Below are 16,143 nucleotides of genomic sequence, written 5' to 3'. Positions count from 1 at the left end.
TTAAACTCATACCTAGTTCACTTTTTTTTTTAACATTGCCTAGAACAGTACAATTTGCAGTTAATGTCTTAATAAATGATTCCTGACTGTGAATGGAAACAATGTTATTTATGGTAACTATAGGGTAGGTTTCCAGCTTCTTTGAGGTCTCAAGCTAAAATTCCTTCTCCTGGCCCCTGAGTCATTTATTTCTGATAACTGGTAGTTCTTTCTAACTCTTTACACATGAATATACAAATTCTTTGACTTTCAAAGAGTTTGCTAAAATGTGTATCGCAGTGCGTGGTGGTTGTTTTTTGAACATAACCTAGCTTCTTTCTCCAATCACTTACCATGTTGGAAGCTCTAAATATAAATATGCAGTAGGCCTAAAATATTTCCTGGTTTGAAAGGTTTTAAATATTTGAGTCACTTTTATTTTATTTTATTCTTTATTTATTTTCAATATAAATTTATTTATTTATTAATTTATTTATTTTCGGCTGAGTTGGGTCTTTGTTGCTGCGCACGGGCTTTCTCTAGTTGCGGCGAGTGTGGACTACTCTTTGTTGCGGTGTGCAGGCTTCTCATTGCGGTGGCTTCTCTTGTTGTGGAGCACAGGCTCTAGGCGCACAGGCTTCAGTAGTTGTGGCACGCAGGCTTCAGTAGTTGTGGTTTGCGGGCTCTAGAGCACAGGCTCAGTAGTTGTGGCGCACGGGCTTAGCTGCTCCGCGGCATGTGGGATCTTCCCGGACCAGGGCTCAAACCTGTGTCCCCTGTACTGGCAGGCTGATTCTTAACCACTGCGCCACCAGGGAAGTCCCTGAATCACTTTTATAGTAAACATTTACTTTCATCAGGACCTAGAAGAGAACATTTTAATTTTTTTCTTTTCATTCCCATTCTCTCTTCAAGCTTTTCCTTCAACAGTAATTACTTTTTTATGTATTGGAGTTTTCATCTGTTCAAAGTTTGTGTTTACAGAATGTTTGTATAGCTTGGTTTTTAATTACTATACTGAAATATAATTATCTCAGAATTGAGTCAGTGGTGAGAATGAAAGCCATCTGGTATCATAGCTAAATCCAACTTCTCTTTTACTGAGAATTTCTTTTGCTGTCTAGCGTATCTGAAGAATAGTGATTTACTAACAAATCAGGGTTTTCTTTGTTTTTCTTTTTAAAATCACTTTCAGTCCCAATGATAATACTAACATTGGTACAAGTCATCTCAGGTTGTAAACATTTTCCCAAGTAGCATTTAATTTTATTCTCAGAATAGCCTCAAGAGACTGGTAGAGTGGGTGACCGAGAAGGAAACTGAGGTTCAGGTAGAGTGGTTGGCCTGAGATCACTCTGCTAACAAAGAGAACTGTAGTAGAAACCCAGTCTTCTGACTTACTCTGGTATTTTTCTTTTCATTGCCCTGTGCTGCGTCAGAAACCCCATGATTGCGAGAGTTGTGTTACCAAACCCTTCATAAGGAGACTATTGTCCCCCAGCTTTTCTTGTGATCCTTTTCTAAAAAGTTAAACATTTAATGAACCACATTCCTATCACATACACAGGTTACCTGTTCTTTGATGTCTTGCCTGAACTTTACCAAGAATCAGTTTCTGAAACTCTCATTCAGAATAAAAACTGAAGACTTAAAATAGCCTGTAGGTTCCTACATGCTCAGGCTCCCACCTACCTCTCTGACCTCTTCTACTAGTACCTTCCCCTTGATTATCCATCCTAGACCTTGGCCTACTCGGTGTCCTTTAAAAACCCTGGGCATGGTCCTGCTCAGAGTCTGTCTTTTCTGCTCCCTCTGCTGGAATGTTCTTCCCCCAACTGTTGCACAGCTTGTTTCCTCACATTGCTCAGCTGTCTGCCAGTGTCACCTTCTCAGTGAGGCCTTTCCTGACCACCCTGTATATACCCTTCCCCCCACACACTGCACTCCCTGTCCCCTTACCTTGCTTTATTTTTCTTTTTAGCACTTATTCCCATATATGTTTGTTTCTCAATCAACTGTCTACCACAACTAGAATGTAAGTTCTGTGAGGGCAAGCTTTATTTTGTTCGCTGCTGTATTTGCATCTCCAAGAGCAGTGCTTGCACATAGTAGATGCACAATAAATACTTGTTGTATTAGTAAATGAATTAATCTCAGGAGGGCCTTGAGATTTGTGGTTAGATGGGTAGGGATGAGAATTTGAGTGATGTATTTTCTTTTCTGGAGATTTTAATATTTTTCTAAGTTTATTATTTTCTAAATTTTCTTCAGTGACTACTTATTACACTGTTCTTACAAAGTAATCACAAACCAAACATCATGTACCTCCTGAAGTGATGTAATAAAAGTACACAGAACCATCTCTAAAGTGTTCTTGCCAAAAAATTGAACCCAATTTTGACTGAGCCTGTAGGTCTAGTTTACAGGAAATAGAGGTTAGAGGGACAAGTTAAACCACATCATAGGGTTATAATCAGCAAAATCTAGAATGTGGGAAATTCTAGAGGTCAAATGACCTAGTTTTTAAAATAAATGACGAGGTAAAAAAAGAGTAGAAATCTGTAAATGAGACTTGAGATATATCAACCAAATGCAATGTGTGGATCTTATTTGGATCCTGATTTAAATGAATTTAATTATTAAATTTTTATGAGACAGGGAAATTGGAACATTCGTTGTATATTAGATGATACTAGGGAAATTATTTTTTAGGAGTAATAATGGTTTCATGGTTAAACTAAAAAAGTCTTTATCTTTGAAAGATATATTCTGAAATATTTATAGATGAAATGCTATGACAGCTGGGATTTTAAAAAATATTTATTTTATTTATTTTGGCTGCGCGTCGGGGCTTAGTTGCGGCACGTGGGATCTTCGTTGTGGCATGCGGGATCTTTTTAGTTGCGGCATGCAGGTTCTTAGTCGCAGCATGCAGGCTTCTTAGTTGCGGCATGCACGTGGGATCTAGTTCCCCCACCAGGGATTGAACGTGGGCCCCCTGCATTGGGAGTGTGGAGTCTTACCCCCGGGACCACCAGGGAAATCCCCTGGGATTTATTTTAAAATAATCTTGGCTTTGAGTGTATTTTGGTATGGATGAAATAAGATTGGCTGTGAGCTGATAACTGCTGAAATTGGGTTATGGTACATGGAGTTCATTTTACTGTTTTATTTGTGTAAATGCTTGAAGCCTTCCATATTAAGAAATAAAAAATAGGGGCTTCCCTGGTGGCGCAGTGGTTGAGAGTCCGCCTGCCGATGCAGGGGACGTGGGTTCATGCCCCGGTCCGGGAAGATCCCACATGCCGCGGAGCGGCTGGGCCCGTGAGCCATGGCCGCTGAGCCTGCACGTCCGGAGCCTGTGCTCCGCAACGAGAGAGGCCACAACAGTGAGAGGCCCGCGTACTGCAAAAAAAATAAAATAAAATAAAATAAATAAAAAATGAAAAGGCAGTCACATGCCAAAAAAGTGCTATGAGGGAATTCAAAAGAAATACAAGAAGTTTTTGTCTTTGTGGAGCTTAAAGTTTAGTTAACATATAGGATGTGCACCCACAATGATAGCTCAAAAAAGGTATCAGTGAAAACTAATATGAAATAATATCAGCTAATTTTTTAAATGCTAAAGATAACATAGAATATAGAAAAGAATGATATATTCTGTTTTGATGTCTGAAAGCTCAGTGAGGGTAAGGATCATATTCTTTGCTGTATTTTTGGTTCCTAGTACAGCAGACATTTAATAAATATTTATTGAATGAACTTAAAGCCTTACTTTGACTAGTTATAGCAGCTTAAAGTTGAACTTCTTTATTAAGAATTCATTTGTTCATTTATTTTTAAATGAATTATTGAACCTCATTTCTCTTCTTTTTTTTTTTTTTCCCTACCCTTCTAGTCTGGAGTTGATCAAAGAGCCTGTTTCCACAAAATGTGATCACATATTTTGCAAGTAAGTTTGAATGTTTTATGTGGCTCCATTATTAGCTTTTGTGTTTATCCTTCATAACACAGGAAACACCTAGCTTTATTAAAGCTTTAGCTTCTTCAATTATGTGAAAACGAATCATAAGTTTTTGTAGCCATAGTTTGTGGTAAAATATTGGCATATTTATCTAGTGGGATATGAAATCACTTTGAACAGCTGTTTGTTTTTTGTGTCCAGGGGTGAAAGCAGATTGCAAGCAGTTACGAAATAAGCAAATTGTGTTTCAACTGTCCCAGTTTCTCCTTTCTGTTCATTTCTGCATGTCCTTCTGCTCTCTGCCCTCTAAGGTTCAGTGTTTGCCTGCTTCATAATCCTTGTGAAAATAGGAAAGGACCTGATATCAGTTTATATTTAGGCTGAAATTCATTCATACCAATGATTCAAGTTATATTTACATTTTTAAGGATTTTGCCCTTTGAAATGGATATGTTTCTTGATGGAATAATTTCAGAAAAAGTTTGGTAGGTAATTTTGTGGAACAGGGGGTTTTCTCCTTTCCTTGATGTTAAGCTATGATTGCCCTGAATGCCAACTTATTTCTTTTGGAGCATTTTTTTCTTTTTTAATTGAAAAGGCAAGCCATGTCAATGGTAATGCATTTACTAGCATAAATGATGCAAAGTATTTTTCCCTCCTACCTCAAACCCCTGCCTCTCCCTTCCCTCCCCAGAAAAAAACCACAATTATCAATTTCTTACGTATCCTCTAAGGAAGTTTTAGATTCAAGAGTTCGTAACTTGGGATTCATGAATGGTTTTCATGAATTTCCTAGAATTATATTGAATTTTAAGCTCAATTGTATTAAAAATATGGGCCTGTGCAGTTTTCTGGGAAGACAGTTCATAATTTTCATCAGCTTGGAACGTTTCTGTAACCTAGAAAACATGAAAAGCTTCTGCATTAAGGATAATGAGGGCTGGCTGAAGCTGGAGGAAACCTGTTCCCTTTGGAGGGATATCCTCTGAGCACAAGTCTGCCAGCTGGCCAGCCCCTTCCTTCCTCTGAATTTTACCTTCTTGCTATTTATCTGTCCCAGCAAGGATCCAGAGCCCATTTCCACTGTCACCCCTTTTCCAGGTCACGCCACTGGCCTAGATCTGTTCCCAACAGTTTCCTTCTCATTCTTCAGGCCCTTCTCCTTGGTCAGGTGTCATGGCAGCACGGCTTTATCTCTCCTTCAAGAATTTTTAGTTTTGTGGCCTCTAGAGGGAAGCTTCTCAAACTGTCTGTGGTATAGGGCCATTTTCTTTATAGATCAGTACCTTTATAAAACAAAATTTTAAGGTCCCACTATTTAAAAGGTTACAGATAGCTGAAGACTAACCTTTTAAATGCTGGGACTTTCACTGTTTCTTGACAAGAATCTTTCTGAAATGTACTGTATGCTTTCCTGTCCCCTTGAATAATGAACATACGGTATTATAGTGTGTAAAGAAGAGATTAAATTATGAACATTCATTACTTTGAGAGCTTGTGGAAGAAGGCAGTTTTACAGGCAGAGGAAATAATATGAGCAAAGGTATGAAGAGAAGAAAGAATATGTTCAGGGAAAAGAAACTAACTTTTCATATACATAGAGGAGTTGTATTACAAAAGGAAGGAGCCCTCAGAGGGGAGATGATATTTGCAAGAGAGAAAGATCCAAGAGGAGGCAGAGCGATTGGAACTAGAAAATGGATGCTAGAAAGAGAAATAGTTGTTGTTCAGTGAAGTTGGAGGTAAAGACATCTGTTGAGATTGAGAAGGTTAAAGTTGGCAACTGGAGGAGAGTGAAGAAGGCTTGCAATTCCTAATATGGAGGATAGGAAAAGCAGAATAGCCAGGCTTTTTTTTTTTTTTTTTTTTTTTTTTGCAGTACGCGGGCCTCTCACTGTTGTGGCCTCTCCCGTTGCGGAGCACAGGCTCCGGACGCGCAGGCTCAGCGGCCATGGCTCGTGGGCCCAGCCGCTCCGCGGCATGTGGGATCCTCCCAGACCGGGGCACGAACCCGTGTCCCCTGAATCGGCAGGCGGACTCTCAACAACTGTGCCACCAGGGAAGCCCTAGCCAGCCATATTTTAAGTGATAAGTTAGAATTAAAAGTTTAGTATAATGCCTGTGTGATAGATCAACTTTTTCATGAAATATCTTCTGTAATACCTTTATAGTCTGAATAACACCTTGATCTATATGATAAGAAAGCTCAGAAAAATACCCCCAAGCATTAATTGTATTTTCTCAAGGTGAACTCTAATTGCTAACGATAATGCAGCTTTATTGACCGGAGTAAGCCTGTAGTTCTGAAATCTTTCATGAGATATACAGAAAGTACAATGGTACCAGTTTAGAAAATATTACTTAGGCCATTCATGCATTAGCTTGCAGCTTCCAAACAACAGATGAAATGTGTAATACTTTTTGAAAGATCTAGACCACATTGTCCAAAGAGATATAATCTGAGCCATATAAATCTAACTTAAATTTTCTAGTAGCCACATTACCAAAAGGTTTTTTTATTTTATTTTTTTTATTATTTTTTTTTTTTGGCGGTACACGGGCCTCTCACTGCTGTGGCCTCTCCCGTTGCGGAGCACAGGCTCCGGACGCGCAGGCGCAGCGGCCATGGCTCACGGGCCCAGCCGCTCCGCAGCATGTGGGATCTTCCCAGACCGGGGCACAAACCCGTGTCCCCTGCATCGGCAGGCGGACTCTCAACCACTGTGCCACCAGGGAGGCCCCAAGGCTCTGTTTTTTTAATCAAACCTCTGGTTTGTACTTTAGTTCCAACAATTAAGAAGCTATCTTTTTAAAAAAATTTTATTGAAGTAGAGTTGATTTACAGTGTTGTGTTAGTTTCTGCTGTACAGCAAAGTGAATCAGTTATACATATACATATATTCACTCTTTTTTAGATTCTTTTCCCATACAGGCCATTACAGAGTATTGAGTAGAGTTCCCTGTGCTATACAGTAGGTCCTTATTAGTTATCTATTTTATATATAGTAGTGTGTATATGTCAAGCCCAATCTTCCAATTTATCCCTCCCCCACCAAGAAGCTATCTTGAGCTCTTCATCTGGGAGATTCTGCCTAGGTTCCTTGCCCAGTATCCCAGTCCCCTGAGTCAAGGCTCTTGTCTCCTAGGGATGAGAATCTTACCACTAACCCTCAGCCTCCTATGACTGGGTCCCTGCTACTTTTCTTCCCTTATAACTACCACCCTGAACTTCTCATTTCTGCTGCTAGACTCCTGAGAGACTATGTTCAATCTACTTGCTAGATTATCCATCTCTTGCCTATTTCTGGACCTCTGACATACTGACCTATTACTAGATTACAGAATTCCCTGGTGTCATGATCTAATGTATCCAGCCGTGAAACGTCCCCGACACTGACTCATCACTTATCTGGATCTCCTCAGTTAACTGACCCCAAGACTTGCCTTACTTGGTCTATCTGGTCTTTAAACCTCAGCCTTCCTTGGTCTAGTCCCTCTTAGTATCCTCCATATAAGTGTATGGAAAGGTTATCATTCCAGAGCACTGCTTCTCAAACTTTAATGTGCTTAAGAATCTCCTGGGGATCCTGTTAAAATGCAGATTCTGATTCAGCAGGTTTGGGGTACAGCTGAGATTCTAGGAACTTCCCATGTGATGTGGTTGCTACAGACCCATGAGTCCCACTTTGAGTAGTTAGTTTCTAGAGCTGTGTTGTCCAATACAGCTGCCACATGTGGCTATTGAGCACTTGAAATATGGCTAGTCCGAGCTAAAATGTACTGTAAGTATGGAAAAACACAAGCTTTCAGAGACTTACTACAAAAAAAGAATGTCAAATATCTCATTAATATTTTTATATTTTGAAATGATAAAATTTTAGCCATAATTGGGTTAAAAATATATAACTATATTAATTTCACCTTTTAAAAAAACCTTTTGGGGGCTTCCCTGGTGGCGCAGTGGTTGAGAGTCCGCCTGCCGATGCAGGGGACACAGGTTCGTGCCCCGGTCCGGGAAGATCCCACATGCCGCGGAGCGGCTGGGCCCATGAGCCATGGCCGCTGAGCCTGCGTGTCCGGAGCCTGTGCTCCGCAATGGGAGAGGCCACAACAGTGAGAGGCCCGCATACCGCAAAAAACAAAACAAAACAAAAAAAACAGAGCCTTAGGACTTCCCTCGTGGCACAGTGGTTAAGAATCCGCCTGCCAATGCAGGGGACACGGGTTTGAGCCCTGGTCTGGTAAGATCCCACATGCCATGGAGCAACTAAACCCATGCGCCACAACTGCTGAGCCCATGTGCCACAATTACTGAAGCCCACGTGCCTAGAGCCTGTGCTCCGCAACAAGAGAAGCCACTGCAATGAGAAGACCATGCACTGCAACGAAGAGTAGCCCCCGCTTGCCACAACTAGAGAAAGCCTGCGCACAGCAACAAAGACCCAACACAGCCAAAAATAAATAAAATTTTTTAAAAAAGAAAAGAAAACAGAACCTTATTTATACAAACTGACAAGGTTTGGTGGGACCAGCAACATAAGTGGATGCTGAGACGCTAAGCTGTGGAGCTCTCAGGGTCTTTATTTCCTTTAACAAGGGACCATATTTGTCTATTATCTTAGCTCTGTTGATAGTAAGCCAGGGCACCCAATATAACTGAAGGTAGCCAAAAGTCAGCTTGCCTTTATTTTGCTTGTACTTAGAACTATTAATTCATTGCTTCCTGCCAGGATAGACTTGGACAAGCAACTCAAAATTAGATGAGTTTCCATAACTTGTTAAACTGTTCAGGGTGTAGATGTGCTCAAAAATCAGTACTCTGAAAAGTCCCCCAAGTTTGTTTGTGGCACTGTGATTTTACTATTCTCCATCAGCGTTTTCTTAAAAAGCTGAAGCTGCCCTTTAGAAAACATACTGCATTTTCTTTAAAAATGTATTGCCTTTCCTTAACCATTGGGCTTTAGAAACCCAAGAATCCCAAAACTTTTCTTAGACCTTTTCACTAAGAACGTTTTGTAGAACTTGTATATGTGTTTTCATTTAATTAGTGCATCACATAGATTCCCCAGGGTTCTAAAACAGAGTTTAATAAATTCTTCTGAGCCCTGAAAGACATGCCACTGTTCTGTTGATCTGTCAATATTTTCCTTAGCTCAGTCTTTTCAAGTCACGTACAAGTTTATTTTCTCTTTTGAGTTTAGTTAATAACCTTTATGAGTTTGTTCTTTTTCTAGCATAAAGAAAGATTGGAACTCATAATATCTTGGTTGATTTCTACGTATCTGGTTCTCCTGTGTTACTTATGTAATTATTGTACAGGCTGCAACATCTATAGCTTGGCTTATCACGCAGTATCTTAGCTGCTGTATTCTGCAGTACTATATTTAGGGAATTACCTCCCTACCTCTACTCTGAATTGTTGAATTGTACCATTTGCCAGTGTGATGCATTGATGCCTCCTAGAGCCATTATGGTAGAGTGCAGGTAGTATTTGCATCTTCTCAAGGAGTGGTAGCCTCTATTTTGTGGCTCTTTAAATGGACTTTATGGGACTTCCCTGGGTCCAGTGGTTAGGACTCTGTGCTCCCAATGCAGGGGGCCCAGTTTCGATCCCTGGTCGGGGAACTAGATCCCGCATGCCTCCCGCATGCCACAACTAAAGATACCACATGCCGCAACAGAGGTCCCACACACGGCAACGAAGATCCCCCATGCCACAACTAAGACCCAGCACCGCCAAATAAATAAATAAATGTTTAAATGGGCTTTATATACAGAGCAGGTAGCTTTTTGATACCCCTGTCCCCTAAACTATAGAATTGTTGTCAAGTGCAATGTGGTAGTTCAAGCAACTATACAAGTGAAGAAGGACCCCTGGGTCTCCTTGACCAAACCTACCTACATTTACTTTCTCTGGTGGAAAAACCATGGGCTTTGCTACAGTTCAATCCTAGATCCAGTATCACCTTTACCACTTACTTGATTACTGTATGATCTGGGACAAGTCTCTACTGTAAAATGAAGATAATACTTCAGGGTTGTATAGACTGAGAGAGAGCAATGCATGTTAAAGGACCTGGCCAGTAAAAAGTGCTCTCTAAGTGTCTGCTGGCTCACCATTCCCACTGCCTTTTCAGCTCCCTAAATCTTCTTTCCTGGCTCTCTTCAATGTCGGTATCTTCTCTATTCCCTTCCCCAGTCACCTCCCTCGCCATAATATTATGTCCTTTATAATAGCAGGGATTTTGTTTTCCTTTTCCACTGAATTTCTTGCATCTAGAACAATACTGCACATGTAGTAAATATTGGTTGTATCAGTGAATCACTGCTTTTAATAATCATCACCACAGCTACTCCTGCTCTCTTCCCTTTTTTCCATTCTACCTCTCTTTTGAGTCTTCTTTTGTCTTCTTCCTATGGGAATGTTGATCTTTATGGACACCACCAGCCAATGGGAGCAGTATTTTCCTTTCTTAAGAAAGCTGACTCAGGACTTCCCTGGTGGTTCAGTGGGTAAAACTCAGTGCTTCCAATGCAGGGGGCCTGGGTTTGATCCCTGGTTGGGGAACTAGAATCCCTCATGCATTCCAGAACTAAGAGTCCGCATGCCACAACTAAGAGTCAGCATGCTGCAGCTAAGAAGCCCGCATGCTGCAGCTAAGACCCGGCGCAGCCTAAATAAATAAATGTTAAAATCTTTATTTAAAAAAAAAGGAAGCTGACTCTGAACATGTTGCATATGATCTTCAAGTCTTCTTAGCCATATTCAACGTCTGAGACAAAGAAGAAAATTGTTCTTTATCCAAAGCCATTCTAAAACCCTGAATGAGCCTCCTTCATTCCTTAGATGTCTAGTGAGCAGCTTGGTTATGCCAGATACTCTGTTGGGCATTGTGAATATTAAAAGGAGCATGTTTTCTTCCAGCCTTGAGGGGTTTTGTTTTGGTTTTTATTTTATTTATTTATTTATTTATTTATGGCTGCGTTGGGTCTTCGTCGCTGTGCGTGGGCTTTCTCTAGTTGTGGTGAGCGGGCGGCTACTCTTCGTTGCGGTGCACGGGCTTCTCATTGAGGTGGCTTCTCGTTGCGGAGCATGGGCTCTAGGCGCACGGGCTTCAGTAGTGTGGCATGCGGGCTCAGTAGTTGTGGCACACGGGCTTAGTTGCTCTGTGGCATGTGGGATCTTCCTGGACCAGGGCTCAAACCCGTGTCCCCTGCATCGGCAGGCGGATTCTCAACCACTGTGCCACCAGGGAAGAAGTCCTGTGTACAAGTTTTATGTGGACTTATGTTTTCATTTCTCCTGGAAAGAAACCTAGGAGTAGAATTGCAGAGTCTTATGGTAACTCTTTGTTTAATATCTTGAGGAACTGCCAAGCAGTTTTCCGAAGTGACTGCATTGTTTTATATTTCCACCAGCAATGAATGAGGATTTCAGTTGCTCCACATCTTCGCCAATACTTATTATCTGTCTTTTTAATTAGGGCCATCATAGTGGGCATAAAGTGGCATCTCGTTGTGGCTTTGATTTCCTTTTTCCTAATGACTAATGATATCGAGCATCTTTTCATGTGCTTATTGACCATTTGTATATCTCCTTTGGAAAAAATAGTTCGTCATATCCTTTGCCCATTTTTTAATTGGGTTATTTCTTTTTTATTGAATTTTAAGAGTTCTTCATATATTCTGGATACAAGTCCCTTATCAGATATATGATTAACAGATATTTTCTCTCATTCTGTGGATTGTCCCTTCGCTTTCTTCATAGTATTATTTGTAACACCAAAGTTTTTAAGTTTGATGTAGTCTAGTGTACCCATTTTTTCTTTGGTTGCTTGTGTTTTTGCCATTTATTTATTTATGAAATCATTGCTTAACCCATGGTCACAAACATTTATAGTTTTAGTTCTTACATTTAGTTCTGTGATCCATTTTGAGTTAATTTTTCTGTATTGTGTGAGGTAGGAGTCTATCTTCATTTTTTTGCATGTGGATATCTAGCTGTCCCAGCACTATTTGTTGATAAGATTATTCCTTTTCCATTTAATTGTCTTGGTGCTACTGTTGAAAATCAACAGTAGCATAGATGTATGTTTGTACTCTCATTCTATTCCATTTATGTATATGTTTATCCTTATGCTAGTACCATGGTGTCTTGATTACTGTAACTTTTGTATTGAGGTGCTGAGTTTTAAAACTAATTATAATCATTTTACTTGAACCACTTACCATTTATGTCTGATTATGCAGCATGAAATAATTATGAGTATATCATTAAATATGCCATATTAACTTTTAATAAGTTTTATTTGATCATAACAGTAAGCCATATGCATGTAAGTTCAGTTTTCATAGATCTTTGCTTATATAGTTTGTTTTCTGATTATACAGCATCTAAAAAGAATTAAAGAAGGCCACTGGTTGTAATTCACCTGCCATTATCTTTAAAATGGCTCTTAAGGGCAGTTGTGAGATTATCTTTTCATGGCTATTTGCTTTTTGAATATTCTCTCTGCAAAAAAAAAAAAATGTAACTTGAGTTGTTCTTTTCATTCTTTAAAATTTACAGATTTTGTATGCTGAAACTTCTCAACCAGAAGAAAGGGCCTTCACAGTGTCCTTTGTGTAAGAATGATATAACCAGAAGGTATATAATTTGGGTAGTTGGGAGGTTGGAAGTGACAACAACAGGAAAAAGTAGAAATTCCTTAATAACATAGCTGGTATTCCTATCAAACCACTCATCAGTAGAAAAATATATAAAAAAGCATGTTTAGCTGACAGGGTAAATTATTTCTCAAGTCATTTTTCTGAAAATTTTACAGTACATCTGCCTTATACAGGTACTAGCAATTCATTGCCTTTTTCTAGTCCTTCTATATGATGCAAGAACTTGCAGCCTTATCTAATATAGGACTGTACCACCCTGACCCCATTGTCCTGATCCTGCTTTTATTTTTCTTCCTTGCGTATATTTCTACTTATTTACACACACACATATGCAATGCATTTATATATTGTGTGTCCCTCTGGCCAGGATGTAAGCTCTATTAGGGCACTGGCTTTGTCTGTCTCAGTCAACACTGTTTTTCCAATGTTTGACACATAGTAGTCACTCAGATATGTCAATGAATAAATAAATTATATTGTCCTACAACTGTCCTAAACCAAAATCTCTCTTTGGACATTGTTATCTGTCTGTGATTTTGAAATAATGTAATCATGAGTAGGCAGAAATCCCTGAGAGCTAGAAGTGGCAGTTTGGGTGGATGGGATTCAGATGTTAAGAATCATAAGTTCTCAATGCAATGGATTTATATCTACTGTGGATTCAAAGTACTATTATTTTATTTTTTTTTTTTTTTTTTTTTTTTTTTTTTTTTTTTTTTTTTTTTGCGGTACGCGGGCCTCTCACTGTTGTGGCCTCTCCCGTTGCGGAGCACAGGCTCCGGATGCGCAGGCTCAGCGGCCATGGCTCACGGGCCCAGCCGCTCCGCGGCATATGGGATCCTCCCAGACCGGGACACGAACCCGTATCCCCTGCATCGGCAGGCGGACTCTCAACCACTGCGCCACCAGGGAGGCCCAGTACTATTATTTTAGATAGTTATAGGCTTTTGGTAAGTTTGAATGGCCAAAACAAATTATAAAAACAATCAATATGCTATGTGGTTTATTCTGCTGTCAATGATGTTTTGATTAGTGAAATGTCACTAATAGCTCTGTTCTTTTCATATAGTTATTTTTTTAACTGTTGCTACTTCTTTTTTTATTTGTTTACATGTCTTTCCTTATTTTAGTGTCCTTAAAAAGTTGGTAATCACTTGCTAAGTGTGTCTTTCAAACAATTTACTTTCAGAAGCCTACAAGAAAGTACAAGATTTAGTCAGCTTGTTGAAGAGCTATTGAAGATTATTCATGCTTTTGAGCTTGACACAGGATTGCAGAGTAAGTGTTGCATGACCCCAGGGGCCAATGCTCAAGTGGCCATCTATTAAAATGGAAGTTTGTGGAATTATTTTATATGAATATGTGGTAAGACCTTTTGGTCTAGGTTAACTTTAGCTCTTTATCTGTAATCTTTTTTTTTTTTTTTTTTTTTTTTTTTTTTGCGGTACGCGGGCCTCTCACTGTTGTGGCCTCTCCTGTTGCGGAGCACAGGCACCGGACGTGCAGGCTCAGCGGCCATGGCTCACGGGCCCAGCCGCTCCGCCGCATATGGGATCTCCCCGGACCGGGGCACGAACCCGTGTCCCCTGCATCGGCAGGTGGACTCTCAACCACTGCACCACCAGGGAAGCCCCTGTAATCTATTTTTTAAATCATTCCCACTGGTCTCACACCTTATTTTATCCATACTAAGATGCACGTTTTTTATTTGCACATCTCCAAAATTGGGAGCAATTTACCATCAATGGTGTGTCATTGTTTAATTTAGTGTTTTCTTTCTTAGTGGTACAGAAAATAATGGTGCATTTTATATCACTGGTATTTTAGTTTCAGTGAAATATGGTATTAATAGGCAAATTTGTTAGTATTAAGGTGGGAAAAAAAGGAGTAGAAATAACTTTGGTCTGTGTGTTCGTTTCCTAGGAGTAGAACTTCTGAAGTTCATTTTTAAAAAAAGTATAGGCAACCTTTAATGCATTGTTTTAATATTGTACAACGAAGAGCATACACAGGCTTTCTCTTGGTTCTTTGCTTACAATTAATACATTTTTTTCTAACTGCAAAAATAATGTTTTCCTTTGTAATTCACAGTTGCAAACAGTTATAACTTTTCAAAAAAGGAAAATAACTCTCCTGAGCATCTAAAGGAGGAAGTTTCTATCATTCAAACTATGGGCTACCGAAACCGGGCCAAAAGACTTCAACAGAGTGAACCTGAAAATCCTACCTTGGTAAGGCCATTTTTGTGTATTCTGATAACATCTCTTTATTGAGCACTGTGAGTTGGTGAGTGTGCTATATGCTTATGGATTTACATAAAAAGTCAGTAAACAAGGGAAGATGGTAAATTAAGTGGCCAAACAAGAGTTAGAGGAGACAAGAGAAGGTCCCCGGTTTTAGTGCTTTGTTCATTCTGATGAACATATTTTTGTTCATATCTGTCTAAGGTAGACACAAGGACACTGGTGGTCAGCTTGCTAGTTTTTAAAATAACCGTCTTATGGCAGTTCTCCAGGGACAAGGAAATATCTTCTATTTTATTTCCTCTGAAAAGTTGCCTGGAAAAAAAAAAATTGGTTTTTAACATTTGAAAATTGCTTCAAGTTAAAAGTGCAATTGTCAAAGAAAATGCAGAGATTTGCACTGTTGTTATTCATATGTGAATGAATAATGAAGATCTTAAAAATAATAGTTCTCTGGTTTCCCTGGTGGCGCAGTGGGTATGAGTCTGCCTGTCAATGCAGGGGACATGGGTTCGAGCCCTGGTCCAGGAAGATCCCACATGCCACGGAGCAACTAAGCCAGTGAGCCACAACTACTGAGCCTGCACTCTAGAGCCCGCAAACCTAGAGCCTGTGCTCTGCAACAGGAGAAGCCACCGCAATGAGGAGCCAGCGCACCACAGCGAAGAGTGGCCCCCACTCACCACAACTAAAGAAAGCCCATGCGCAGCAAAGACCCAACGCAGCCAAAAATAAATAAATAAATTAATTAATTAAAAAAAAATAGTTCTCATAGTACCAGCATTCATTTTTCGGTAGATGTTGAAGGGCTTAAAAAGAAGAAGGAAAGCTTCATCAGAGCAAGGTCCCGTTTCTAAATATTCTCTCCTGTACTGAATATTCTTAGGCTTGCTGGGTTTTCTTTATTTTCATTTATCCTTTTTAAAAATTTACTTTGGGGCTTCCCTGGTGGTGCGGTGGTTAAGAACCCACCTGCCGACGCAGGGGACACGGGTTTGAGCCCTGGTCCGGGAAGATCCCACATGCCGCGGAGCAACTAAGTTGGTGCACCACTACTGAGCCTGCTCTCTAGAGCCCATGAGCCACAACTACTGAGCCCATGTGCCACAACTACTGAGCCCACATGTCGCAACTACTGAAGCCCCCGCACGTAGAGCCCGTGCTCCTCAACAGAAGCCACCACAATGAGAAGCCTGCACACGCAACGAAGAGTAGCCCATGTAGCCCCCGCTCGCCGCAACTAGAGAAAGCCCGAGTGCAGCAACGAAGACCCAATGCAGCCAAAAA

General features: G+C 40.2%; 1 protein-coding gene across 1 annotated transcript in view; it reads left to right on the top strand.

Annotated features, from left to right (window-relative positions):
* Nucleotides 1–16,143, top strand: part of BRCA1 (BRCA1 DNA repair associated) — a gene marked incomplete at both ends in the record, with an annotated part of 60,003 nt that overhangs the window by 3,071 nt on the left and 40,789 nt on the right. Inside the window, 4 exons of the mRNA XM_079725929.1 lie at nt 3,878–3,931; nt 12,513–12,590; nt 13,803–13,891; nt 14,705–14,844. Of these exons, the coding sequence (XP_079582055.1) occupies nt 3,878–3,931; nt 12,513–12,590; nt 13,803–13,891; nt 14,705–14,844 (361 nt within the window). The remainder of the gene's footprint in view (nt 1–3,877; nt 3,932–12,512; nt 12,591–13,802; nt 13,892–14,704; nt 14,845–16,143) is intronic.

This window comes from Hyperoodon ampullatus (genome assembly GCF_949752795.1).
Source record: "Hyperoodon ampullatus genome assembly, chromosome: 19".
Classification (NCBI taxonomy): domain Eukaryota; kingdom Metazoa; phylum Chordata; class Mammalia; order Artiodactyla; family Ziphiidae; genus Hyperoodon; species Hyperoodon ampullatus.
Note: the sequence above shows the minus strand (reverse complement) of the source record. Positions and strands in the feature narration are given on the sequence as shown.